At 43.1% G+C, this 27,405-nt stretch overlaps 1 protein-coding gene across 2 annotated transcripts; it reads right to left on the bottom strand.

The window, feature by feature from the left end:
• Positions 1 to 662: 662 nt before the first annotated feature.
• gng12a (guanine nucleotide binding protein (G protein), gamma 12a) lies at positions 663 to 26,746 on the bottom strand. Of its 2 annotated transcripts, none has more exons than XM_037459063.2 (3): positions 26,404 to 26,746; positions 2,573 to 2,681; positions 663 to 2,409 (listed from the first exon to the last, which is right to left on the bottom strand). In XM_037459063.2, the coding sequence occupies exons 2-3, from the start codon at positions 2,663 to 2,665 to the stop codon at positions 2,284 to 2,286; spliced, it is 219 nt and encodes a 72-aa protein (XP_037314960.1). In that variant the 5' UTR covers positions 2,666 to 2,681; positions 26,404 to 26,746; the 3' UTR covers positions 663 to 2,283. The 2 variants fall into 2 exon arrangements, with proteins under 2 accessions (XP_037314960.1, XP_037314961.1); XM_037459064.2 differs by having other exon boundaries at positions 26,604 to 26,746.
• Between the last annotated feature and the right edge of the window lie 659 nt (positions 26,747 to 27,405).

Genomic DNA, 27,405 nt, shown 5'->3' with positions numbered 1-27,405 from the left:
GTGGTGACTGTAGCCGGATTAATTCCCCTGTGTTTCTTTGGCATTCAGTGAAGGTGTGATGCTGTCTGCACAATACTAATGCACACGGCTTTTCCTGCAGTGGCATCTGATCTTCCAAGGAAAACAGAACAATTGGGGAGAAAACAATGAGGGAAAGTCCTTGGGATTGAATTAAAGGGGGCAATTATGTTCCATTATTAGTGCAATTGTCGTGTCTAATTCAGTATCCGCGTTGTCGTTACAATAGGTGACAATGAGTATTATTCCAAAGTCATTTTCACAATGTGTGCAGAGGAAACTTAAACAAGTAGTGATTCCTGCAGCTGCCCAGAAACAAGGTCAGAGAGACAAGAGGCCACCAACAGACTCTGGGCATGCGGACATTTTCCTAAAATAGATATACTCTTCCAGAGCGGAAATCAGGGTTTGGTACGTTCTATATTTAGCCCTCATGCTTGCCGTGGCGAGAGGCCGAACTTCTGTCCTATCCTGAGTTAGATATAAATAAACGGCCAATGAGAGGAGGTGGCCCCAGATAAAATGTGGGCAGATCGCTCACGCCGGGCTTCATATGAACAGCAAACAATACCAAAATCAGGTTTACATTGAACTGTGAACAGTGAAAATCTGAAAATACGTAAAATGGACGAAGATAGCAGAAGTCATCATTAGTCCAAATCTTTTGACTGTGCAGCAGAACACATTTTTATTGAGATATTATTACAGTACTGTACTTTAGGAATGCTTCACTTTATTAATCTTAGTTAAGTCTTCATACAAAGGTTGGTATTTTAATAAAGACATTTATCAAAATGCAGAATCTGACAGTTAAATTAAGGTATCAGCGGAACAATGAGGCAATTACGGAGTTGCTGAATGGACAGAAATCGTGCCATGGCAGTAGTAATCTGAACTTGTCCTTTAGAGGGATACAGGGCAATTTATGGCAAGTAAAAACACTGAGACAATTATTTAATACAACTCAATAATAAACAAAGATATTTTTGATTTGAAGACCTGAAAGTGCCCTTTGGAGAGGGCAACAATACCAAAAGCTGCTGAACAAAAGGAGCACCAGTTAAGAGAAACACTATTTACTTCTTTGTTTTGCATGTAGAGAAACAGATGGCACAATAGTTACAAATCATGTTCATCCCAAGATAAAAACTTAGTTTGTTTAAAGAAACCACTGCCAATATGAGTGTGCTTCATGCTTCACAAGGCAAAAATAAGGCTTCAGAGTGTAAGAAATTTCTAATTTATACTATTCATTCTGTTTTTTGATACATTTACTGAATCACAACATGAAGTACATGTTAGAACAAAGATTTTAAACTCCCACAGAAACAAAAGTTTAGTTTAAATTATAAAAAAAACATGTAAAAATGTTAAGAGCATTCTTAAGAGAGTGGTTTTCTCATTGACAAACACCATTTGCACCTGAACCAAACACACTTTAGGCGAACGACACGCACATCTCCTCAACTAAGACCCTTGTGACGAGGTGGAAAGCACGGCTCACAGTATTGCGCGACACTTGCTGACGTGCTTTATTTATGTCTTATCTGTCCCAAAAATAGCGTACCGCAGAATTCTTCGGAAGTAATGGCTACAAATAGTTTAATCCGGATGCATATCGAGATGTATTTTAACGTAGTATTGTTGGCGTGGTCCCGTGGTCTTTATTACACAGTGTTGCCCCGCACACAAAGTCAGCTGACACCTAAAGTAAAAACTAGTGAGAATTCTGCACTGCAATGTCACGATAAACGCTGACCACTGAATTCACTGATCGACACTGCTCATAATTAGTAAAATACTTGTGGGAAGCCTGAAGCCACCTGATAAGAGCCACTATCATCCACTTTAAAGAGGCAACAAGGACTGAATGGAAACTTTGGCCGTATGAATCTATTTACTTAAGGCAAACCCGAGCGACAGTAACAGAGACTCCCCCAGTGGCGGCACACACACAGTAGGAAGGACCGAATCCATCGCTGTGTTGTCACAATATTCAGAACATAACGTTCTGTACCTGATGCATCAGCAAGTCGAGCAGCCAAAGTCTTAAAAGTTAGTGGTCAGAGCTCAAAGTGAACGGCGGCACTAGCAGAGCCTCCTTTTTTCTGAGGAAAGTCCGGGTTGAACGGCCGACTTGATAACAGAACAGTGGAACACATGGCAATGATACAATCACAGTCCACCCCGTACTCCTCCCAACGAAAAGGATACAGCAACATTAATAAGCACAAAAAGAAACACGTGGATGCTAAGTGGCGTCTACTACAATATAGTGCAGGGCTTTTTGTCCTTGAAGGGATTGTCTGAGGTGGGGATGCCCATGAGGAGAGGGTCGTTTCTGCCGTGCTCACTGCAGTAGTTCATAAGGTCTGCAGAGGCCTTGGAAACCTGAAGAAACAATGGAAGGTAGTTTCTACATTGTCATAAAGAGGTCCTTCTTTTTCCTCAATGATCGGAATATATTATATTGGTTAGATAAAGGAACTACAAACACAGAAGAGGAAGTTTGTAAAATAGATTTGCATGGATGCGGTTGATTGTTGCACTTTACCTTTATCCTCTCAATGCCCGCCTCTATTCTCAGCTGCTGCACCGTTCGCCGGGCATTGGCGAGGTTATTGGAACTCTGAGCCTTCGAAGACATCCTGGGCAATGCGACACTGTAATGGTGAAGAGAAGGACACTTTAGCACGCCGTGTTGTGCGTTAAGCAAAGCCGCAATCCAGCTTAAGAATGACCCCATGGCTTTGGTGTTTGGCTTTTTTACAGTTCCTGCACCTTTTAATATGTTTTTTTCCGATCAAGTCGCAGACAGTCAATGAAATAAAGTGTAAACTTGGCTAATTAAAAATGCACTTTAATGCAGTCTCTACAGCAGATTACAGTGCAATGATGACGGCAGCATGAGCATGTAACACGTTCTTTGCTGCAGCGCTGCAGTGGGTCTCAGTTGCGATTCCACTTCAATCATTAACAGACTGAATGTGAACAAGCCCTGACACATTCTGCAGCACATGGGCCTAAGACAGCTCTCTGGAACCAGTGTCCATGCCCCCCCCCCCCTCCTGCTTCCCTTCCCGCACTCTTACTTCCATTTATTGTCATTTGTTTCTCATAAAACACGCATTTCCTTTAAACATATTTCAACACACACACATGCACGCACCATCATGTGACTCAACATATACTTGTTTTTTTTTTCTTCTCAGGAACTGGAAGCTTCAAGTACAGTTTGTCAAAAGTATATTGTGAAAATCACAAGAAAACATTATGCACATTCAAGGTTCATTCCTGTTATTGAAATTAGATTAGAAGAGGAATATTTACACTTCGTTTCAACTGCTTGTTAATATGTCTGTTTGGATTTTAACAATAATACAAGTAATATTTAAATCATTAACGTGTTCGGTATCCGGCCGGTCACAGTAACTGTAAACAAAAAGGATAACAGCAGGATACATTAAATAAAGAATACAACAGTTGAGACACTTTTATAGTCAACTTTTGTTTAAAGGCAAACAAAACATAAAATTGGAGTTTTAATGTTGAACCCCTCAGCATCCCGTTGTCCCTTTAGGGTGTTGCCCCTCCAGACAGCATCTGATGCTGCGGCTTTGAAGGTGGGAGGAACAATAACAAACACAAAAAGAGAAATGCGAAGGAAAGGAAACTCTCCATCTTTAGACTTCGGAATGGAAGTGCCTGATTAAAGAGTTTTATTTCCATCTAAAGATAAGTAATCACTGCATAGGAAACGACTCAAAGAGGTCAAATGCTACTGATAACAGGATAGTGGGACATGAAGGGGGCCTGCTGTACAATGCGGAGCCAGCAAATCCTCCATCTCAGCTTAGTCATAAAGGTGAGGCCCCACGGGGGGAGATGGCAAAATGAATCCTCGTATCCACATGATGAATGAGGGCAGTTATTTCTACAGTGTGGAGGAGAGTGTTTTCACTTCTCTAAAAAACACCAGGTTTTTAATGACGTGGCGATTATTCAATTCACCGCAGGAGTTTATGATGATGAGACCTGAATCCAGGCTGATCACAAGATTTCTGGTGGCGAATGGTCGTTTCAGTGAAATTTGTAACAATATTGAATCCAAAGGGACGGAGACTGAAACCAGTAGAAACAAATCATATACGGCAGTCCATCAACTGGAGAACAGGTGTGTCGCCAACATCGCTGTACGACGTCTCAAAAAGTTTTTTCCGAGCAGCAGTGATAGGAACTAGAACTTCCTGGTGCCACCGAGCAAACCAGATTGCATTGTTCACAAATTGGGCAATATTTAAATACAATTCAGAAGCTGCTGGTGCAATAAAACTATGACTAAAGAGATAACATGAGAAACGCAAACAGTTCTCACACAGCAGTGCTGCAGTGAGTTCCGCCTCCGAGATATAAAAGCAAATAGTCTATGACTTGAATTTTAGGGGACGCAAGATACGGGACGGGGATCATTGGGGTGGCCTCTCGACAATTCCCGCACATCACAACGGCAATCCAGCTGCTCACTGCTGTGGGTGCTAACAGCGCTAACAGATGTGATTCCACCACATCTCCACAGGACAGAACCAAGCGGACTCTGGTCGGATGAGAATAGCTGGGAGCAGCTTGGTTGACGGGACAGAGGCCCTTCAGACCATTGAGTATTCAAGGCATGCGATCCAATGGATGCTCTTCTATCATCGACTGGGAGACGTTCAGGGAACCACTACAACATGCAACCTTTGTTAAAAGGTTTGCTAAATTGAGGCAGCTTGACCACAAGCTTTGCTGTGTTTTCACAATTTTCATTGCACACAAGAAAGTGAACCAAAAAAATGAAACCTCCACAGTTGAAATTTAAGATGAAATTAAAGACAGAATTTATAGTCTACTGGCGCCAAATTACCGCATTAGTTCAAGCATCATGTGGGGTGGAAGGAGGAGGCAGCTAAATGAGGATGAGGCACTTAAATCCCACAGGCACTCAGAAGCGATTCTTGCAGGCAAACCATCCCCGCTGAGTCACCTCAGTCTCACTGTGCAGCCCCTGTGATGTGATGCCAGCTACTACCAGCACCACCGGTCTGACTGAAACTCTATGGGAGGGCCCCCTAGTGCGTGTGTGTGTGTGTGTGTGTGTGTGCGAGAGAAAGAGTGGGGCATTAACATCACCACGCACATATATGAGCACAAAAATTAGTGCCTCCAGGGATCAGAAAGAGACCACCTCTTTTACACGGCCCACCCTATCAAAATCACACAGACACACAGCAGCCGGGACCACCTACTGCACCGATCAGCACAGCCCCCGCGCTGTACCTTGCACACACACAAATCCCACTCACGCACATGCGATTCATTAGGCCAGCGTTCAAAGTGCAGAGAACAGGGAGCCTCTATGAGTCGGCGGCATTACCAGCAACACTCTGTGATGAAAAAGTGCACGCGGCGTTACACTGCCACTACCCTGCCGCTCAGACTCAAAGGAAACTCTTAAACTCGCTGCTGACTAATACAAACAACGCCTATTAAAAGGCTCAAAGAAGAGACCGTCCTGTCAACTGTACAGTATGTGTGGTCCCCTCCGAGTGCCTGAAGCGTTTCAGATGGGGGAAGCTTTTGTCGTGTAGTAGCACCACTGGAGATAAACTGCTCTCGGCTAAAGTAGTACTTAGGACTTGATGTGAGATGACGAGAGGTAGGCAAAGATCACATGCAAAGCATTCCGTGTGATTCAACCCTAAATAACAGGCCTGCCATTTTGTATTTCGCCCTTCTGCGGCTTGTAAGATTGTAAAAGCGCAGCTCGTGTTCAGTTTTTAGGGAAGAAAAAAAAAAAAAAAGGTACTAGACGTTGTAGAGTATTCTGGCGCCAGCTTCATTTAACTTCAATAATTTGGAGAGTTCTTTGGGTTGAACTTATTTTGACTAAGGCTGGAATTATACACCTCAGAGTTTATATTTAAAAGTCCCACACCTCCCAAATCTCAATAACGTGTCTCATGTCTCATGTACACCCCCCACCCCCACCCTCTGCAAGCATGCTAAAAGTAGCCTTCTCACACTCTCTGCTGCAAGTCAGCGTTGAACAAAATAAACTCTCCACACCTGTAACATGACCTCACACACAGGAGTCCGTTGGGGAGCTGGACGGATCAATGTTGCCGTGCAGTCGGCCCGTGCTTTACTATAAACACCGGCCCCCATCGCCTGGTTACCGTGCTTATCAAACTCCACAATGCGCCAGTCATCAGTCCCGCTGCTGAGCAAAGTGGGATAGTGTTTATGATCCAGTGGCCACGGCGTCTGCTGGGTGTGAAGCTCTGTGAAAGAGACGCAGGGTGAGGCCGGGACTCGGGGGAGATGCTGCGGGCATTTGTTCACGCAGGGAGAAGATCCAGCAGCGTGACGTCACTACTTTCCCACCTGTCTTTAAGTTGACACTAAAAATGTCCCAGTGATTGTGTTTACAATGATTTGCAGAAACCGTAGAGACTCAAAGCGGTAATAAAAGTAATTTACAGTTTTGAGTGCAGCTGAAACAGCCAAGTATTTAACAGTCTGGTAACTGATTCAACCATTTCAGATCTGCGATGGCCTTTCCCACTATTTAAAAAAAGAAACTAGATGACCAACACCAGAGAAAATACATTAAGCCGCCACAGGTTTGATAAAGCGTATCAGCTGACTGCGAGCCCCCGCCCACAGTGACGAACAGCTGAGCGACGCACAAAACTAGACCTTGTGATTCAAAGGGAACCACAGCCAGGCCCAGAGTTGCAGCACCGCCCAAGAGCTGCGGGTATGGCCGCTGAGATAAGTGAAGCCAAAGAGGACCCCACCCAGGCCTCACGGCTGCTCTCTAAGTACACAGGGAATACTGGGAAATGAAGTGTCCCCTATGCCGCTCTGCAAGACTGCTCCACTGTGATTGGCTGAAGGGTAGTCATTATTCCTGTGTGTGCAGAGGCTTCCAGGAAAAGCTGCAGAACTGCACGAAGGCTAATGGAAAGATGTCTAGATTACACATGTGGCCCTACAAATAACTGTTTCTTCTGTAGCACCATGAAAACGGTTCAGTAACACTTAAAAGACCCGTACAGCAAGTTCTCAGAATCTGGCAAAACGGCGCAGTCCTGTCAGTTCTGTGGGTCGGCAGGATAAATAAACAAAACAATCGAGCATACTGTAACAAAGACACAGTGTCTAGACAGGAGACTAGACCAGACTCATTTCCGCGGGGTTTCTCAATCCTAAATTCACGCGCAATTACTTGAGGCTCATTCCTGTGCAAATAAACTATGAATGATTCCTTGTTGAGAACACAGACTAAATGGCTGACAGGTCATGCTGCAGGCATTGCAAGTTAACCTACTTTTTATGAAGCCAATTCATGAGAGAGAGAGAGAGAGAGAGAGAGAAACCGCTGGACGTTCAGTTCGATGAGATGTAGCACATCCACGATAGAGCGAGCAGAGTCAGCGGGGCCCGGGGAGCTAATCGGTGTCCTCGAACACAGCGCTACTAAGAACAAGATTGCGTGAACAAGACTGACAGCACATGCGTGGCTGTTACTGAAAAGGTGCAACATGTGTGTCAGGGACTCCGACTGCCTGACATAATGACAGATAACAGTGATAAGGGGGGGGGGGGCAAGCAACACTGGTGGAGTATGTAAGGATTAAGCGGGATTCTCACGGTGAAGGAAAACAATCCCTATCCGGGGAACCTGTAATTAGGCTCCACTGTACACGCAGCACAATTCACACACTCATCTACTTGACTAATGTTGCCTCATATCGACGCCGGGGGTAATGGTGGCCCACAGATCATTTTGAAAAAACCTAAGTCATGTCTTGTTAAGATAACGATTACTTGAATTTATAGATGAACACCCGCAGAGGGTCACTTGCTATTGCAGAGAAATTAAAGCTATATTTTCCCACCGTTAAAACAACATGGGACATTTTAAGCTAACACTGTCAGCCATCCTGCTGTTGTTCCGATGGCAAATTACCAGTTGTGTAATCCTAAATGTGGGTGCCGTGTGGTTTTAATGTTATAGGGAATAAGGGGCAGTGCAGCTAAGTGCAGGTCTAATGAATACCTGCAGCGCCTGCCTACTAATACTACTGTGCATCAGCGACTCTGACAGGTGAGAAAGAAGTGACGCGACTAACATCCTCAATTGACGTCTTTACGAAAGAGTGATGAGGAAGTTGCAGGTTTAATCGTGCACTTACGCAGTGCCAAATCGAGCCGGATGTACTGAACGGGTAACAGGAGACACCTGGTGATCCTGTGTGGTGTAAATGGTCTAAGGAATGACATGGAGGGATAACCTGCTATCTGTGCATACTCAAAAGATACGGAACACTGCATTTTAGGCTGTAAAGGAGGCCCCTCTATTATCCCAATGAAGAACCACAATGACACATTGTCCTTTGTTTAAAAAAAAAAAAAAAAAGCGAGGTGCCCACTTATTTTTTAACGTTACATTTACCCTCCTTTTGTTTCAAGAACCATTGCAAGATAATACGTTTAGTAACTCATGCAGGCACTATGGGGCTCGGTTAAAGGTGATTAACAGATAACTGCAAGGTCTCCCGTTAAAAGTGCACCCGGAAACCTCGTACATGAACTTACTCTCGCTTCCTTTTTCCGTCTGCCCTTTCATGTGCATAAAAATGCTCTACGTCACAAGGGACTCAATCACACGTCCACAATGCAAGAGACACCACGAGACACATAAGAGAAGGAGAAGCCGCAGGATTACTAAGAAAAAAATGAGAACAAAGGGGGACAAGAATTACTGGAATACGTTTTTCCCTTTCCATTGATGTAACTGTCAACAGAGCTCGTTGAATTCCTTCAACAGGAATATCCGGAGGAAGGGTGAGGTGGAGGAGGGTGGTGGAGTGTAATGAGCCAGTTATGTAAAAGCCTGGGAGAGATGTTGATGCTCAATGAGTATTAGGACACAGCTGGCCTCACGTGCAGCATGCCGGACATCAAGGAGCGACACAGGAGCAGCGCCGCGGTGATATCATTGGCACATGCACTAAAAATAGCCAACAGGTCTGTGTAGTTTCTGGGCCACAAGGTAGGAGGTTTTCGGCTAAAAAAACTACCCCGACGGCAGCAAAGTGTTTTGTGAAACCGACGGCCGGGTGTCATCCAGATTAGCAGCAACAAGGTCTCTCTGCACTATTCACAGAGATGCCGGTGAGACTCTAGTTCCTCAGTAACGGGCCATTATCAAGCCCAGAGCAGCCCAAAACAAACAGAGGCCTTTGGCAGATAATGCCCTTCAGACGTCACTGCAGACGCACAGAGGGTGACATGCAGGAGGCACAGGTGACCTGGGCAAGGGAAGCTGCCAGCATCTCTCTGCTCCGACCCTGCCCTCGACAAAAAACAAACAGCATTGTGGTCCCAAAAAAAAAAAACGGAACAAAAGAAAGCTTAGTGCGAGCAGAGTGGAGTTTGCTGGAAATGGATGCAGGGGAACGAATGAATGGTGAGGCAGAAGGCTGTGGAAAAAAGACGTGTGCTTGCTACGGAGACTGAGATAAGACTTTGTGTGTGTGTGTGTGAGAGAAGGAGAGCGCTGGAGAGAGTTGTGCAGCTGTGTGTGTATGTTGCATTTGGTTTCATGCCAAGAATCCGCTGCCCGCCGACAGCAGCGCCGTAAAACTTAAAGCTATTGTGAGGGCCCGGCCTTTTTGCCTCAAGTCTCTTTTGCCTCTGAAAGCTACTATTCATGACGGAGGCAGAGAGATACAACACAATGGATCGCCATCCCTCACCCAACACTGCCCTGCCTATATGGAACAATAAACAAATGCATTCAGTCGTTCCAGCCTCCACCCCTGAGCTGGTCCAACCTCACCATCCTACTGCCGCCTGAGGTGGAAAAGGAGAAGGCCAAAGGTCTGTGGATGTTGCCGGTCGGGCCTCGTACAGCCCCTCCTCCCTGCTGGAGCACAGGCGGGAAGGGTTAACGCGTGCGTGGATGGCATAGTTGAAAATGCCTCGGACGTCACACGGCTCATTAGAAAACAACGTAAAAGGTTGTAAAGGAGTTTGTTTTTCGAGTAAAGAGGAAGTGGGATTAGGGAGAGGGTGTGTGTGCATGTGTGAAAAAAAATGGGTAAGCGTGTGTGTCTGAGTGTTTAAAGTTGATGCAAGTGGATATTTGCATGAACCTCCTACAATAAGAAGGTATACACATAACATTGTTTGCAGCAGGTGTTACGTTCCGTGATGTAATAATGTTGAGAGGATTTAAGATGATTAAAATCTTTGTCTGCTGGAGCTGCTTATTGTGTTTAATTTTATTCCATGACATCATCAGATCCCTTCCTGCAATGGTCTTAGAACAGGCTTGTACTGCAAAGCTCAAGTGAGATGAAAGAAGACGTTAAGATAAATACGTCAGACATCAGTCATCTGTGAAATCAATGGCAGCTACCAAACCCTGTTAAACAGGACGAAGGGGTTAGGGTAAGGATGTATGATTTCCTCTGTCAGGGGGGGGGAGAGAGAGAAAATGTCATAAAAAGTTTAACAGAATTATTTATTGACTAGAATTTTGCATCTACAGTTGAATGAGGGTCTATGAAAGGAGAGTATCATGACTCAGTGTGGGACGGACTTGAACTATACTATATAAATGAAAATGAAGAATTACTGAAATAACAATTTGGTATAAAAAGTCTACATTTCAGAGCACTATTACATTCAGTTGCATGAGACGAAAACATTTTGACATGACCTCATTAAAACAGTAGATTTTTAATGCATGTGTGTCGCTCTGACGGTGAAATGTGTTCGTCTTCAAACTACTGACCTTGCAGGTCAGAGTTCAACGGGCCAGCGTGGGTATCGTTTTCTCTCCCATGTCTGAGTAGCCGTTTCACGGTCTGCTGTGTCATCTGTGCACTGAACTCAGATAAGGGAAAGATGTGACGGCGAGATAAGAGAGGAGAAACCTGACACAGCTTAAAGTCTGTTTAAATAGTTTCGGAGTCATAAACCAACCGTAACACAGAGCAACTTAAATTACGGGTTAAAATAATAGACATAAATAGATAAAAAGCCTATGAAATGGGCAAAAGTGCCACAGGAAGCGTCCAATGACTTCAGGAGTGATTAAGGATAACCATCTGTGTCTTTATCTACAGCTCTGGCCACATATGCTTCAGGACCCAACGATCCACAGTATCTGCAAGAAAATACGACACATTTCTGAACAAACAAGGACAAGAACGACAGTCATGAGATTACTGCGGGAGAGCACAGGAGAGAAACTGTATGAGAAGGGACCCAACGCTTGGACAAACACACACATCAGAATCAGCGCTGCTGATTGTGCAGATTCATCGGAGTCTTTCACGATGTCCTGCCAGTTGTATTTGCTGTAGAAATAAGGATGCAGCGGTGGTCTCGTAAAGACATACGGTCTCGCCCCACTTCAAACTGATTCCCGAGGTTGACGGCAGAGAAGGTGAAATGACACCACCATCACAGCTCTGCACATTTCAGGTGTTGGTTTCAAATTAGAAACTGAAAAGCCAAGACTGTAAAAAAAAAAATCTGGAAATTCCAGAACTAAATCCAAATGATACCGAACCCCCCCAAAAAATCTCCCCACAAATAAATTTCTTTAGATTAGTAGTCTTTAATTGTTGTATTTTTCAACTTTTTTGATGTATTTGACGCCTTATAAACACTATTAAAATAAGAATCAACATTGCTTAATTTTTCATATCCAAACACACTGTATTTTACATAGAAGGTAAAGCGGCCAAAATGTTTTATAATCCCTCAGTCACGTTTGTTGTTGGCATGGAAACGGTAGAGTCAACAAACCTGACTTTGGAAACATTCCTGCTTGGGGGGTGGGGGGGGGGGGGTAGTCGCGAGGTAAGAAGCTATTAGTGCTAAGGTGTGCCGGCTAGAACACTAACTTATGACATCACAGCTGCTCCCCTTATCAAGAACATTGCATCAAACTACTAATTACACACCAACGGACTCATTAGTTGTGACCTAAATCCCTTTAACAGTAAATTGGTAAAGAAAAAAAAGATTCAAAATATGGACTACATTCTTACAAGGCCAGGTGACTGATTAAATGCCCAGTCCGTTGCCGTGGTGATTGCCGAGCACTAAAGAGCAACACGAGGCCAGAGATTCAAAACACACGACTCAAGACATGAAAACATTTCATAAAACCATTTCATAAGCAGTTCATTTATTTGTCGAGTCATATTGACTCTCATCCATATGGATCAAATTAAAGGAGTTTCCCTCTTAATTGGATTAGTCTTTACCAATAGTTAGAGAAACCAACAAGAGCTAAATAAAAGAAAAAAACTGAAGTTAAAACTGTTTGCATGTAAGCACATGTTTTCATGTGTGTTACTACTGGTGTAGTGTATCAACAGAAGTTCCTAAAATAAAAAATGAAAGAATGTCGTTGCTGCACAAAATCCCCCAAAAAGAACGCAGGGAATACTGCCAATCAAAAGTACTTTTTGTTTTGTTTTTAGAGAAAGCGCATGCAAAAAGGGAAAGTGGACCTAAAACCCCGATTACATCTTGAATCAACTGAAAAAAACAAATTAGAGCAGTCAGATGAAATAAGTGTAATCAGCACACAACCTTTAAGACAGGTGTGAAAGTTGAATTTATTAGTTGAAAGAACAGAGGCTCTGAGAGACGCTCTGACTTACACTCAGACAGATTGACTTACAAGCCCCCACAAACACACACACACACACACACGGGTCCGAGACACAATTAATCAGAAGCCACATGAATGAATGGCTGCTCCTCCCTCTGTTCGTCTAGTTTCAAAGACACGTCGGGCGGAGGAAGAGGTTCACTCTGTGGGTCACACTGAGGCCACTTCCTCCGCAGCCCACCCTGAATCCCTGAAAAAAACCCTGTTTGCCTCCTCCTCCTTCTACCTTTACTTCCCCTCCCTTCATGCTCTATCCATTTCTCACCACAAGAAGGTCAACTCCGGGGTCACAAGGTCCACTTCTCTCACTCAAGGACAAGTAGTTGTATTTCAGAAAGGGGACAATGCAAGGGCAAACCTTTTGAGTTTTTGTCCCAAAAAACTAACAGAACAGGTTACTAAAAGATCACGCCTGACACAAAACCCTACTCGGGTAGAGCCTTGGACACGTGTGTGCACCGAGATGTTATCATGGTTTTTGCAGATCCAGAGAATGATTTCTCCTGGTAGGAATTTATTTTTCCACACAATAAGACGTGTGTCTTACGACTCCGTGCGGAGAGAACATTGCCTCTTTGTCGCAGCCCAGAGAGGTAACAACACAAGGAGCCACTGTACGAGAAACCAGAACGGGGCAAAGTGACGATGAATCTCCCTCAGACGAAAGCCTCGGAGCTTCTTTGATGTGACTCAAATTGATAAAAGTGTGAATGAGGCACCTGGTCTGCAGAGACAGGCCGGGACTGTGCGTCTCTGTGTGTTTCTGCTTGTTTTAAACACAGTAACACAGTGTGGAATCGGACAAAACATTTTGGAACCCCCCCCCCCCCCAAAGACTTTGAGGCAACTAGGAAAAAAAAGGGGGGGGGGGGGCTTTTTTCCCCCTCACAGACACTTGGGGATGCGAGCCCCCTTGTCCACAGGTGTCAAGCTCTTTTTCAGAGTCCTGACGAGGCAGCACACATACTGGCCTTTGTTTGGGATGCCAGCAAACTTCCCCATGGACTCATAAAGGGTGCTAAAGTCATGAAAGAATCCATCAAAGTGACACTGTTTCTCCAGTCACACACACACACACACACACACACACACTGAATTTGCATGCTGATTCCACTAGAAGTGTTATGAAAGAGTCAATTGTGATTGGAGATTAAAATGCATGCATCTGCTGCATTTTTAACTTTCCTCCAGATAGTTCAGTCGGCATGTTTGTACTTGGGACTTATTAACACACTCAGTCATAACCATTCCTATTCTTCCTCACCTTTTTATGATGGCTCGAGCCCCCCCCTCCCCTCCTCCCCAGCAGGATGTGCCCATATTTGGGCTACAGTCTTACGAAATGCTCTGTACAGTCAGAGGAAATAACATGTGAGTTGTGTCCTCACAAAAGGTGTGTGTTCCTGTGAGTGGAGGGACGACAAAGGCCCAGTCCGAACATAAGAGGAACATTAGTAGATTCCCAACATTGTACTAGCAGGTAATCACAAGTGCAACGCCTGTCGGAGACATTAGGCTTCATCTATTCACTATACATTCACTTTATATCCCCAAACTAGGTCATTTAAAATAAAATAGGACAGTTTTCAAAGTAGTGCATTACTGTAAAAAATAGGCTTCAGTATAAAATATTTTGATATTGTTTCAAGCTGCAGTGCTTGTTAATATTTTATTTTGCAAGCACAGTTTTAGCTAAAATCCCATTAAGGAAATGTGCCTGTAGCTTTGATTGGTAACGATCTTTCGTTTTATCCTTCTTGGTATTGCATATTGAAAGGCACGCTCATTGTTTTGGGCCTTTATTTATGCATTGCGGTCTTGTCTGCAGAGTTTCTTGTGTCCACAAAGCAAACGTCAGATCATCTCGGCCCAGTGAGTGTCAATGACACTCTGCTTGTGTTGGTTACACGGATGTCCTTCCAGTAAATAGTCACATAATACACAGGGGTGCACACACACACTACCTGAGGTGTGTGAATGCATAAATAACTGACTCACGCTGCAGGTGTAGCATGCACGCATGCGCACACACACACACACACGCTCTCTCTTTGCAGGAAAATACCTTTTTCAAACTCATATGTTATCGGAAACAGACAAGTTAAAAACAAATTTGAGAGAGAGAAAGAGAGAGATTGTGTTGAAGCACACAGAAGCACCTTGTGACATTTTGGTCTTATGAAAGAAGGACCACCGAACCTTTTATAAGAGCAGCCGCCAACTACAGAGAGGCCGGAGCCAGTAAGACAGCACCACCAGGTGGCAGAGGTAAGTTACTGCATGACTACTACTGAGATGTTCTATGATTGTCCCCAATATACATATATAATATACAGCTACATTGTATTTTGTGTTTTGCAGTCTTCCACCTCATGCTGGTACACAACTTGCTATTATTCATACATTACATAAAACACAAAAAAGCCCCTTGCTGAATATATCAAAAACATAACAGAGCACCAGTGTTTCCTCATGGGAGGGGGAGGAGGGGTTACTTCAGACTACGTAAAACCTTTAAAAGTCCACACACAGCGACTCTCAAAGCAGAACCCACAAATTGGCCGGAGGATCAGTGAGAGAGACACTGGTTATTTGTTCCTGCAGATAGCTGCTGGGCATTTTGACTTAGGCAAATATCATCACCTCCTGTGACATTGGCACCACATCCCGCATGGCGAGCACTCTCAGGAGGGGGTTTGTTCCAGAGGCTGGAAGGACATCGCGACAATGAACACAAATCGTTTGTTCAGCAATCTTGTGTCGTATCACATCACAATATCAACTGGTGCTAATTTACCAACACATCGGTTTGCTTCTGCCCAACGACATCGGCGCTCATCAAATGACCCGTGACAGTTAGAAGGACAACGGCATGTCGGCGTCCACGAGGAGCTTCAACCTTGGACGGTTTACACTGCAAACACATCTACCTTATCTGCTTCTCTACGTCCAATCAGAGTCGAGGATGAATAGACCTGTACAGCGCATGCATTAAATCTATTATTGTGTAATGCAAATCGATTCATTCACACCTATTAAGTTTTCCTTATTATGCATGCACAATAAAATGTGTTTTGTGAAGAAATACAATTATTCATTTAGTTGCATTAAGTTATTTTATGCAGTATCACAAAAGACACAACTAACAAAAAGAAACATCTTCATTCTTACACAATTAATAGGAGATCCAGCTACTACAACAACCAAAAATGAGACGCAAAAGTTAAAACGCTCGTTCACATCACAATCACAAAAGTTTGCTCTAAAAGCTTATTTAACATTAGAGGGCATTTGGGGTTTTTTGTGAGCTCGTAGCATGTTTTCCCAGGCCGGCTCACACCGCTAGTGTTATGTGTTAGTTAGCTAGTGTTACATTCACTGACGGTTGATTAACACACATTTGCCCATATCATAAAGCAAATTGTGAGGTAACAGATCGGCCTGTATTGCACTTTTTGGCCATTAGGTGGCGCTGTGTGCACGTGAAGCCTTTTGCTAAACACTTCAATGCAAGTCTTGATATACAGCAGTTTGTCATGACTTTTTGAATGTTGTTTTACACAAAAGAAAAGTAAAGCAAATCCCAAGTGATATGAAGTGTTTTACCTCATTTGAAACAATTACACACAAACACTCAATCGTGACATTTGGCGTATTTTGAACTGGAAAGTTAACTCTCAGTATGTGGAGGATGAAAAAAAGGAGCAGGTGTCTGGATCATTAAGCAAAGAAAAAACCCAGAGCCTCGGCAATGAATCACAATCATAAACTCTCAACATGGTTACAGGAATGAGGGGAAATTAGTTGTGTTACACTACCGTTGTCACCGATCAGAGATGGTTTCTATGACAACACTTCCTGCTTGGCCTTTCAAATGTGTCATTCTGAGTTCTGATGTAAATCTGCTTGGTATGCAAGCAGTATCCGGGCCTTTTTTTCCCCCTCAGTCGGCAGTGAGAAACATACCAGGTATTCTCGCCTTTGATCGCCTCATGTAAATTGCATCAGGCAACAAATCAAACACTATCTTGTAAAATATTCCTGATTTCGAGTAGATATGTTCCTGAGTTGGTGTATTTTGAATGAAATGTCAAAGCAAAAGATGGGTGTGACTGTGTACCCGCGATGTCACCAGGGCTCCTCTCAGTAAATGTGCTCCTGGGTAGGGTGGAACTCAAGCCAAACACTAAAGGCTCAGCCTTGTGACTACCAACACGCACTGAAACACACACACACACACACGTCTAAACTGCAGAGGTTTGTCGTTATGTTTATTAATAATAATGATGTCTAATGGTGAACGCAGCCAATTAAAGATTGAATAGATCAAAGTGAGTCAAAACTTGAAAACGTTTAATGTTGCCGTGATGCATTCCTCCCGTATTAGTTGCGATTATTAACACTAGCTCTAAGAAGCTTGTATTGGAAAAAAAGAAAAACTAAAGAACAAAGAGTTTATCAAATTGCAGGATACCTGCAAATTCTGATCAACTAAATGGATTCATAGACTTGTTTTTAGCTCTAAACATGAAGACTGCATTGATGTGTGCCCATTTCTCCTTTTTATATTTACAATTTTATTTGCTGTTTTTTAATTGTCTTTTAATTCTTGCATTGTATTTCACTTTATCGTATGACATGTTATGTGAAGCACTTTGAGTCTGCCTTGTGTATGAAAAGCGCTATACAAATAAACTTGCCTTGCCTTGATAATCTCTAAACAGGACATCCTTCGCTGAACTACTCATCAAAAGACTGCAATGAACAAATGGTCAAAGCAGAGTTATATGACATTCATTTTAGGATTGAAAACTTGTTATTTATTAATCTGATGGTTAGTTATCTACATTGACCTAGTTTTCAAATGTAGAACACTACCTTTAAAATATGCAGTCTACTATCATATATGACAGTTTGGATTTTTACATAATAAATTACTACAGTGACTTATCAAAATAGCTGTTGATCAACTGATGTGACTCTTCATCTAATTACTTCACCTCCAGAACAACAAGTCCCCACAATGTGCATGAGAGAAATATCTGTGTTTTGATGAGTGTGTAGTAAAGTAAAAGTGAATGTTCACTTTCAGGTAGAGACACGTACTTCAGAACGCACAGTACACTTCTAGAAACCATTACACTAAGAAACTTTAGTACAGCATCTGTGTGTGTGATCAAGAACCAGTCTAAGGAAGTAGTAACTTTGCAATAAACTAGCAAGCACAGGCCCGTACACACACACACACACACACACACACACACACACTAACTCATGCTTCATCAAACGGTGTGTGATGAAAGGCCTACGGGGAATCCACAGGCCGCTCTATGAGGAAACACAGCCTTTCCGACAGGCGTCCCCCAGCCGCGCGTTCCTCCTGCGACAAACTATTTGTTGTGAGCCGAGCGAGTCGGGCCGCATTCTGCTTCCAGAGCGGCCTGTTGTTGGCTCGTACTGCATCGGTTACGGCTGCGTGTGCCGTCTCCCACATGATCCCAACAGATCGCCCTTTGTTCAATAAATTAAACCACATACAGAGACAGAGGGAGGAGATTTAAAAACCATCGTCCCCTCAATCCCAAACTGTACAGGGAGTCGCCTAAGCCCTTCTTTTTGGGATCTAATCCTTACATTGAGCAAGGCATTGTTCTAACCCATCTCGAACCACACAGCCCCCCCCCCCCCTCCCGTTACTAATCAATTTACATGCATCACACGTCACGTTAAATCCTGCCAGCCATCCGGCGGCTGACCTGCTCACACAGCTCTAAATGCGGAACCAGAGAGTAGACAAAGTGAAGCTTTTATGTCAAAGGTCACATTTTTACCCCAACATCAAAACACATGGGTTAGGGGGCCGTGCTGTTTCAGCCATTCAAAGGAAATATTTAATAGTAATTAAACCAGACAGGCTCCTGAGCAGGGCCGACGGCACCTGGAGGTCATTGCCTGCATTTCCAGAGACCCTTTTGTCCGATTTCGGACAGGTCTGGAACGTAAGCAAGTGCATCCCTTTGACCTGCGACACCACCTGTGTGTAGGTGTATTCCGAGGCCGTCAGTAATTATAAAAACTGTGTGACACATGAACTCTCAGAATGAAAGCAGGAAGTGTGTGTGTGTGTGTGTGTGTGTTCCTCGGCTTCCAGTGTGTGGTTGGACCCACTCACATGGGCTTTGGTGGCGGTGAATGGGGTGCTAATGAGTTGTCCTTATCAATGGCCGGTCTGTGTTCTGTTCTCTTAATGGCCCGGGGGGCATCAACTCCACATCAACTCCACGTAAACATCTCGGCCACGTCCCCCTTGTGTGTGGCCTCACTTCAATCATCATTAATCCACTCGGTTCACGTTGCACTGCACTGTTGCATTGTGGCATTGTTGCAAACCATCACCTATTGTGTAATCGACGGATGTGAAGAAAGCGGCTGCTTTTTATATCAGTAAAAAGTGTTTGGTTGGGATTAGTTTTTTTTCCTCCATATTCTGGAATAATCTACTGCTTTCCTGTGACTGCGGTCATGTGGACCGCATTTCAAAAGGAAATGCGCCTCTATGTTGGGTATTACGGTAAAAGGGGCTGTACAGCCAAAAAGGCACTGATCATCATTTGAAGTGTCTTTTATCAATATTTGAACTCTCTTTAAATCAGATAGCAGATGGGTAACACTCTTTTGACACTTGGTCCTATTTAAATCTGATCTCCTCTATTAACTTGTACATTTACATGAAATATTACTGTGTACTTTTTGAGATACTTGAAGGTAAAGTTAGTAATATTGCCATTATATTCGTCTTTTTTTCATTTTTGAACTGTCTTTAAATTAGATAGCAGCTGGGTAACACTCTTTTGACACTTGATCCTATTTTAAGTTGACCTCCTCTATTACCATCTCAAATTACATGAAATATTACTGTGTACTTTTTGAGATACTTGAGGGTAAAGTTAGTACTTTTGCCATTATATTCGTCTTTTTCTCAATCTTTGAACTGTCTTTAAATCAGATCAAAGCCGGGTAACACTCTTCTGACACTTGATCCTATTTCATGTCGACCTCCTCTATCACCATGTACATTTACATAAATTATTACTGTGTACTTTTTGGGATACTTGAAGGTAAGGTTAGTAAAATTGCCATTAGATTCGTCTTTTTCTCAATCATTGAACTGTCTTTAAATCAGATACAAGCCGGGTAACACTCTTCTGACACTTGATCCTATTTTAAGTTGACCTCCTCTATTACCATCTCAAATTACATGAAATATTACTGTGTACTTTTTGAGATAACTGAAGGCAAAGTTAGTACTTTTGCCATTATATTCGTCTTTTTCTCAATCTTTGAACTGTCTTTAAATCAGATACAAGCCGGGTAACACTCTTCTGACACTTGATCCTATTTTAAGTTGACCTCCTCTATTACCATCTCAAATTACATAAAATATTACTGTGTACTTTTTGAGAAAATTGAAGGCAAAGTCAGCAATATTGCCATTATATTCGTCTTTTTTTAATTTTTGAACTGTCTTTAAATTAGATAGCAGCTGGGTAACACTCTTTTGACACTTGATCCTATTACATGTTGGCCTCCTCTATTAACATGTAAAGTTACATAAAATATTACTGTGTACTTTTTGAGATACTTGAAGGTAAAGTTAGTAAAATTGCCATTATATTAGTCTTTTTTTAATTTTTGAACTGTCTTTAAATTAGATAGCAGCTGGGTAACACTCTTTTGACACTTGATCCTATTACACGATGGCCTCCTCTATTAACATGTAAAGTTACATAAAATATTACTGTGTACTTTTTGAGATACTTGAAAGTAAAGTTAGTACTTTTGCCATTATATTCGTCTTTTTCTCAATCATTGAACCGTCTTTAAAATCAGATAGCAGCCGGGTAACACTCTTCTGACACTTGAACGTATTTCACGTTGACCTCCTCTATCAATATGTAAAGTTACATAAAATATTACTGTGTACTTTTTGAGATACTTGAAGGTAAAGTTAGTACTTTTGCCATTATATTCGTCTTTTTCTCAATCATTGAACCGTCTTTAAAATCAGATAGCAGCCGGGTAACACTCTTCTGACACTTGAACGTATTTCACGTTGACCTCCTCTATTAACATGTAAAGTTACATAAAATATTACTGTGGACTTTTTGAGAAAATTGCAGGTAAAGTTAGTACTTTTGCAATTATATTAGTTTTTTCTCAATCTTTGAACTGTCTTTAAATCAGATAGAAGCCGAGCCAATGGTGGGCCTCAGCCGGCACGCGTCAGCCTTCACTTTTATTGAGCTACAGGGTCCTTTGACTGGAGTTGGTTAATTAACGCCCTGGCGATGCAACAAGGTTGGTCGCTCTGAGAACTGTCTGCCCCGGAGAACAGTTGGACCGGGGGCAGGGTCGGCCGAAAGGCGGTGGCGGTGCAGGGCCGCAGTGCCTTTTGACCTCTCAACGGTTTTACGCCCTGTTGAACTCTCTCTTCATAGTCCTTTTTAATTTTTCTTCATTGGCATGACGTTAATTTGTGGAGTAAAACATATTTCATCCCATATTTGGGGAGCTTTTATCAACCATAAAATGTATGCGCCCCCCCCCCCCCCCCAACTTGATTTTGGTTTGTTGCCTCAGGGCAACTTGTATATATAAAGTGAAATAAGTCAAAAAAGCAATGTAGGCATTTAGAAAGAAGTTCATTTTGAGGACATTAACTACAAATGGATCCAAACATAAATTAAAAAATATTAAACAAAGAAATGAAATTACCAACACTGTATGTACAAAATCCACATCCAAAACATGTAAACTTAAAGGGCTTGTTTGTGTCACTTTGTATGGCATACACATTCGACTGACCTACAATAACCTGAAGAATATCTTAAAATACTGAAGGGGGGACATGATATCATTAGAAATGTTATGCCAGGGCGAGCACAGAATGTATTGTGGGGTGTTCAGCCTCTACTATGTCTTCATCCTCATCTTGATCCACAGACTCACTGTCGCTTTGATCAGACATGCGTTATCCTAAGAAAGTACAAATATGAATGTCATATTCAAAATGAATGAATGAATGAAGGACACACATTGTTCTACTGACTGACCCCTGACGGACCCCTGATCTCCTAACTGTCTGGCAGGGATCCAATCTTTCTGACTCCAATCCAATCTTTCTGACTCCTTTCAAGCTCACTTTCCTCGTTGTCACTGTCCTCACTGTCAGATGGATCAGCCCTAACAGCTTGATTTACAAACATTTCGCCCATTAAATGTTCCTGTTTCCATTCCCATTCAATATCAGTAGTTGGTACAACAAAAATATTGACTGTGGTCAATGACCTAACTGCACAGTGTTGCCTTGTGTCAACTAACCAAAACACCCAGTTTTAATAAAGAAATAACAATAAATTAATTACCAAATATACTTAGTTACATACTCATGCACACAAAAACATATTCTATACATTGTTTTTAATTAAAGGGTAGGTCAGTGTAAGGTCCAAAAAAGTATTGTGTTGCCTGAAGACAAAACCCCCGGAAAGCAGCCGGTCCGGACTCAGTCTCGCCCCACACCCTGAAGCATTGTGCTGACCAGCTGTCTCCTGTTTTCACCGCCATCTTCAACACCTCCTTGGTGTCATGCCACGTCCCAGCCTGCTTCAAGGCCTCCACCATCATCCCTGTTCCCAAGAAGCCCAGGATAATAAGGACTAAATGACTACAGACCCGTCGCACTGACCTCTGTAGTCATGAAGTCCTTTGAACGGCTAGTCCTGTCCCACCTTAAGTCCCTCACCGACCCTCTCCTGGACCCCTGCAGTTCGCCTACAGAGCCAACAGGTCTGTAGACGATGCTATCAACATGGCCCTCCACTTCATCCTCCAGCATCTGGACTCCCCAGGAACCTACGCCAGGATCCTGTTTGTGGACTTCAGCTCCGCCTTCAACACCATCATCCCGTCTCTGCTGCAGGACAAACTCTGGTTTGCCCACCTCCACCTGCAAGTGGATCACTGACTTCCTGTCCGACATGAAGCAGCACGTGAAGCTGGGGAAACACGTCTCTGCCTCTCGGTCCATCAACACCGGTTCAATGAAGACAGTGGAGATGGTCGTGGACTTCAGGAGGAATACAGCCCTACCTTCCCCCCTCACCTTGTGTGACTCCCCCGTCACCACTGTGGACTCCTTCCGTTTCCTGGGCTCCATCATCACCCAGGACCTCAAGTGGGAGCTGAACATCAGCTCCATCACGAAAAAGGCTCAGCAGCGGATGTTCTTCCTGAGGCAGCTGAAGAAATTCAACCTGCCTCAGACGATGATGGTGCACTTCTACACGGCCATCATGGAGTCCATCCTCTGTTCCTCCATCACCGTGTGGTACGCTGCAGCCACAGCCAAGGACAAGGACAAGGGCAGGCTGCAGCATGTCATCCGCTCTGCAGAGAGGGTGATTGGCTGCAATCTTCCGTCTCTCCAGAACTTGTTCGCTTCCAGGTCTTTGAAGCGGGCCAGAAAGATTGTAGCCGACCCCTCCCACCCTGGACATGAACTGTTTGTGCCCCTTCCATCCGGCAGGAGGCTGCGGTCCATCAGGACTAAGACCTCCCGCCACACGAACAGTTTCTTCCCTTCGGCAGTCGGGCTCATCAACAGAGGCCGGGGCCCCCCCTGACTGACTCGGACTCCCATGTTCATTCATTCACTTTGTCACTTTCACTTGTCACTCGTCACTTGTTTAGCTGGTGCACTTAATCTATAATCTATATTTTTATTTCTAATTTTCTTATCTCCTCTAACTTACTAACCCATAGCTTTAGTTTTTAGCGTACTAACCCATAGCATATATTTTATTATACTTTTATTTTATTTTTATCTCATTTGCACTATGTCATCATTATTGTACTGTCTTCTGTCATGCACCAACCGCCAAGACAATTTCCATGTATGTCCAACATATTATGACAATAAACGTTTCCTGATTCCTGATTCCTGAAGGTTACAGTCTGCCATAGAGGTTTACGGTACTTGTTCACTATCAGTCTCGTGCTAGTATTTAGCCTTTGATGGAGTTCTTAGGGTTAGGGTTTGTTGTCCAAACAACCCGACTTCAAGAAAGGTTGTTACGGCCTCCTGCCATCTATGGGCTCTGCCTCAATCTGATGTGCAGGCTGAGCGGTCCCACGTGGAACCGCATTTTGGCACTGGGCTCTTTCCTCTTCGCTTGCCGCTACTGCGGGTAACCTTGTAAGTTTCCTTTCCTGCACTTAGTAAGATGCTTCAATTCAGAGGGTTAGCTTGTCTGATCTGAGGTCAAAGTCAAATGAGGTGCAGCCCCAGAACTGCTGGAGCGATAGAGGAGGGTCCCACCCATGGACCCCCGCAGGAGCAACTCCTTTCGTAACCGGAACACGCATAACGCGGTCAGTGCAAAAACAAAAGTCCACCGGCAGCTACATCCAACCGAGGAGGAACAATGGCCTGATAGGGGCCCCTGGATCGTACATCCTGTGGTCTGCACTGAAGGGGACAAAGTACCAACTGCGCTGACTTTCTCTTATTTCAAACTGTACAGTAAAGGTTTATGGAAATATACATGGGCATAGAGGGAAGGGAAATGACAAATAACATGTCATTCTTACTGATTTCACCTGTGCTCATAAGCTACAAAATCTAATTTTATGCAACAACTACATGGGGATAGAGGAGGTCAACATGAAGCAGGATCAAGTGTCAAAAGAGTGTTACCCGGCTGCTATCTGATTTAAAAATAATTCAAACATTGACAAAATACGAATATAATGGCAATATTACTATACCTTCAGTTATCTCAAAATGTACACAGTAATATTTCATGTAAATGTACATGTTAATAGAGGAGGTCAACATGAACCAGGACCAAGTGTCAGAACAGTGTTACCCGGCTTCTATCGGATTAAAAGATAGTTCAAAGATTGACAAAATACGAATATAATGGCAATTTTACTAACTTTACCTTCAAGTATCTCAAAAAGTACACAGTAATATTTTACGTAACTTTACATGTTAATAGAGGAGGCCAACATGTAATAGGATCAAGTGTCAAAAGAGTGTTACCCAGCTGCTATCTAATTTAAAGACAGTTCAAAAATTAAAAAAAGACGAATATAATGGCAATATTGCTGACTTTGCCTTCAATTTTCTCAAAAAGTACACAGTAATATTTTATGTAATTTGAGATGGTAATAGAGGAGGTCAACTTAAAATAGGATCAAGTGTCAGAAGAGTGTTACCCGGCTTGTATCTGATTTAAAGACAGTTCAAAGATTGAGAAAAAGACGAATATAATGGCAAAAGTACTAACTTTGCCTTCAGTTATCTCAAAAAGTACACAGTAATATTTCATGTAATTTGAGATGGTAATAGAGGAGGTCAACTTAAAATAGGATCAAGTGTCAGAAGAGTGTTACCCGGCTTGTATCTGATTTAAAGACAGTTCAATGATTGAGAAAAAGACGAATCTAATGGCAATTTTACTAACCTTACCTTCAAGTATCCCAAAAAGTACACAGTAATAATTTATGTAAATGTACATGGTGATAGAGGAGGTCGACATGAAATAGGATCAAGTGTCAGAAGAGTGTTACCCGGCTTTGATCTGATTTAAAGACAGTTCAAAGATTGAGAAAAAGACGAATATAATGGCAAAAGTACTAACTTTACCCTCAAGTATCTCAAAAAGTACACAGTAATATTTCATGTAATTTGAGATGGTAATAGAGGAGGTCAACTTAAAATAGGATCAAGTGTCAAAAGAGTGTTACCCGGCTGCTATCTAATTTAAAGACAGTTCAAAGATTGAGAAAAAGACGAATATAATGGCAAAAGTACTAACTTTGCCTTCAGTTATCTCAAAAAGTACACAGTAATATTTCATGTAATTTGAGATGGTAATAGAGGAGGTCAACTTAAAATAGGATCAAGTGTCAAAAGAGTGTTACCCAGCTGCTATCTAATTTAAAGACAGTTCAAAAATGAAAAAAAGACGAATATAATGGCAATATTACTAACTTTACCTTCAAGTATCTCAAAAAGTACACAGTAATATTTCATGTAAATGTACAAGTTAATAGAGGAGATCAGATTTAAATAGGACCAAGTGTCAAAAGAGTGTTACCCATCTGCTATCTGATTTAAAGAGAGTTCAAATATTGATAAAAGACACTTCAAATGATGATCAGTGCCTTTTTGGCTGTACAGCCCCTTTTACCGTAATACCCAACATAGAGGCGCATTTCCTTTTGAAATGCGGTCCACATGACCGCAGTTTTCCTGTGCGGGGAGACGCGGTAGGTGGGGCTTGTGGGGGAATAGTCACGTCAGAAGGCCGAGGCAACGCAGTGCCGAGTAACCCTGGAGCCCCCAACACCTGTTGAATCCCCCTCATTCGTGGACCAACGAGCCTCGACCGTGGCGTCACTGGAGGGACGGATGCGCAGAGTTGGCTCGCGGAGTCGCCGCGGTTGCGCAAACGGATGAGGGGTTGTGAAAGCGGGCAGCGATGACAGCTCGACGGTGTTCGGGGGGGGGGGGGGCAGCAGATCGGGGCCAACTGTTGGCCCGGCGCGTCGACACATGGCGGTCTTACCTGTCGGATCGAGCCGTGTCTCCTTCCTCCGGAGCCCGAACCGTGTACCGTCAACAACAGACTGGGAGGAGACTCTTCGCCTCTGCGGTGTCGCTCACGGCCACAAGATCACAACTACACTGAATGTGTTTGGCGTTACACCATCAAATAATATGAATAGATATCTTTTTCTAAAAGCAGCTGCTTTTCGTGGACCTCACCGGGCGAGTTCCAAGCTGCCGAGTCGTGACGCTTTCCCGTTGGTGTTGACGTTTAAATCTTTAGTTTACTTTTTCCTTCCCAGTACGACCAGTCTGGCCCCTCTTCGCCTTTTCCTTCGCCACGAGAACAGCAGAGTTCAGTCGGGAGGAGCGGGGCGGACCGAACGAGACGCTGTTCGCAAGCGTCAAGTTGACTCTTTGGCATTCTGCTTCCGTGTTTGATTTTCAAAATAAAGTATCCGCTGAGGGATTGAAGCGGCGCAAGTTGAAAAGAAATGGGAGAGTTGACTGCAAATTATCTAGTTTTATAATAAGGGTCAAAATTAGAGGATATCTAGCGTTTTGAATTTACACGAGTATGTAACATGTATACGCATTGGCTTAATGTGTCCCCACATTAATACGTGGTTGGGTTTATGCGGAACATACTTCATGAAGTTATAGGGACGTTGGTTAATGGGTAGCATCGGGAATTCATGACGTCCTGCATTAAATCATTATGAAATATCCATCATTCCGAATGGAACATCTAAAACCCATCAAAGCTTCCGGTCTAGCACTAGCGCGCTTTTATAAGCTTTACTGATGATAAAAATTAAGGCAGGTTTGTTGTTCTGCAATACGCCATGCAGAGGCGCACTTTCCCTACCGTACAAGTTATCCGTTCATACCCACATAAAATAGTTTTGGTGCAAATACCGTATGTTCATAATTTCAAAATATAAATACCATAAGGTACCGTTAATTAAGAATAAAAGTAAGAACTAGAGCAACAAAAAAACATCTAGAGCAAACACTGACA

This window comes from Pungitius pungitius, chromosome 15, assembly GCF_949316345.1.
Source record: "Pungitius pungitius chromosome 15, fPunPun2.1, whole genome shotgun sequence".
In the NCBI taxonomy this organism is placed as follows: domain Eukaryota; kingdom Metazoa; phylum Chordata; class Actinopteri; order Perciformes; family Gasterosteidae; genus Pungitius; species Pungitius pungitius.
This window is presented reverse-complemented; position numbering and strand designations above follow the sequence as displayed.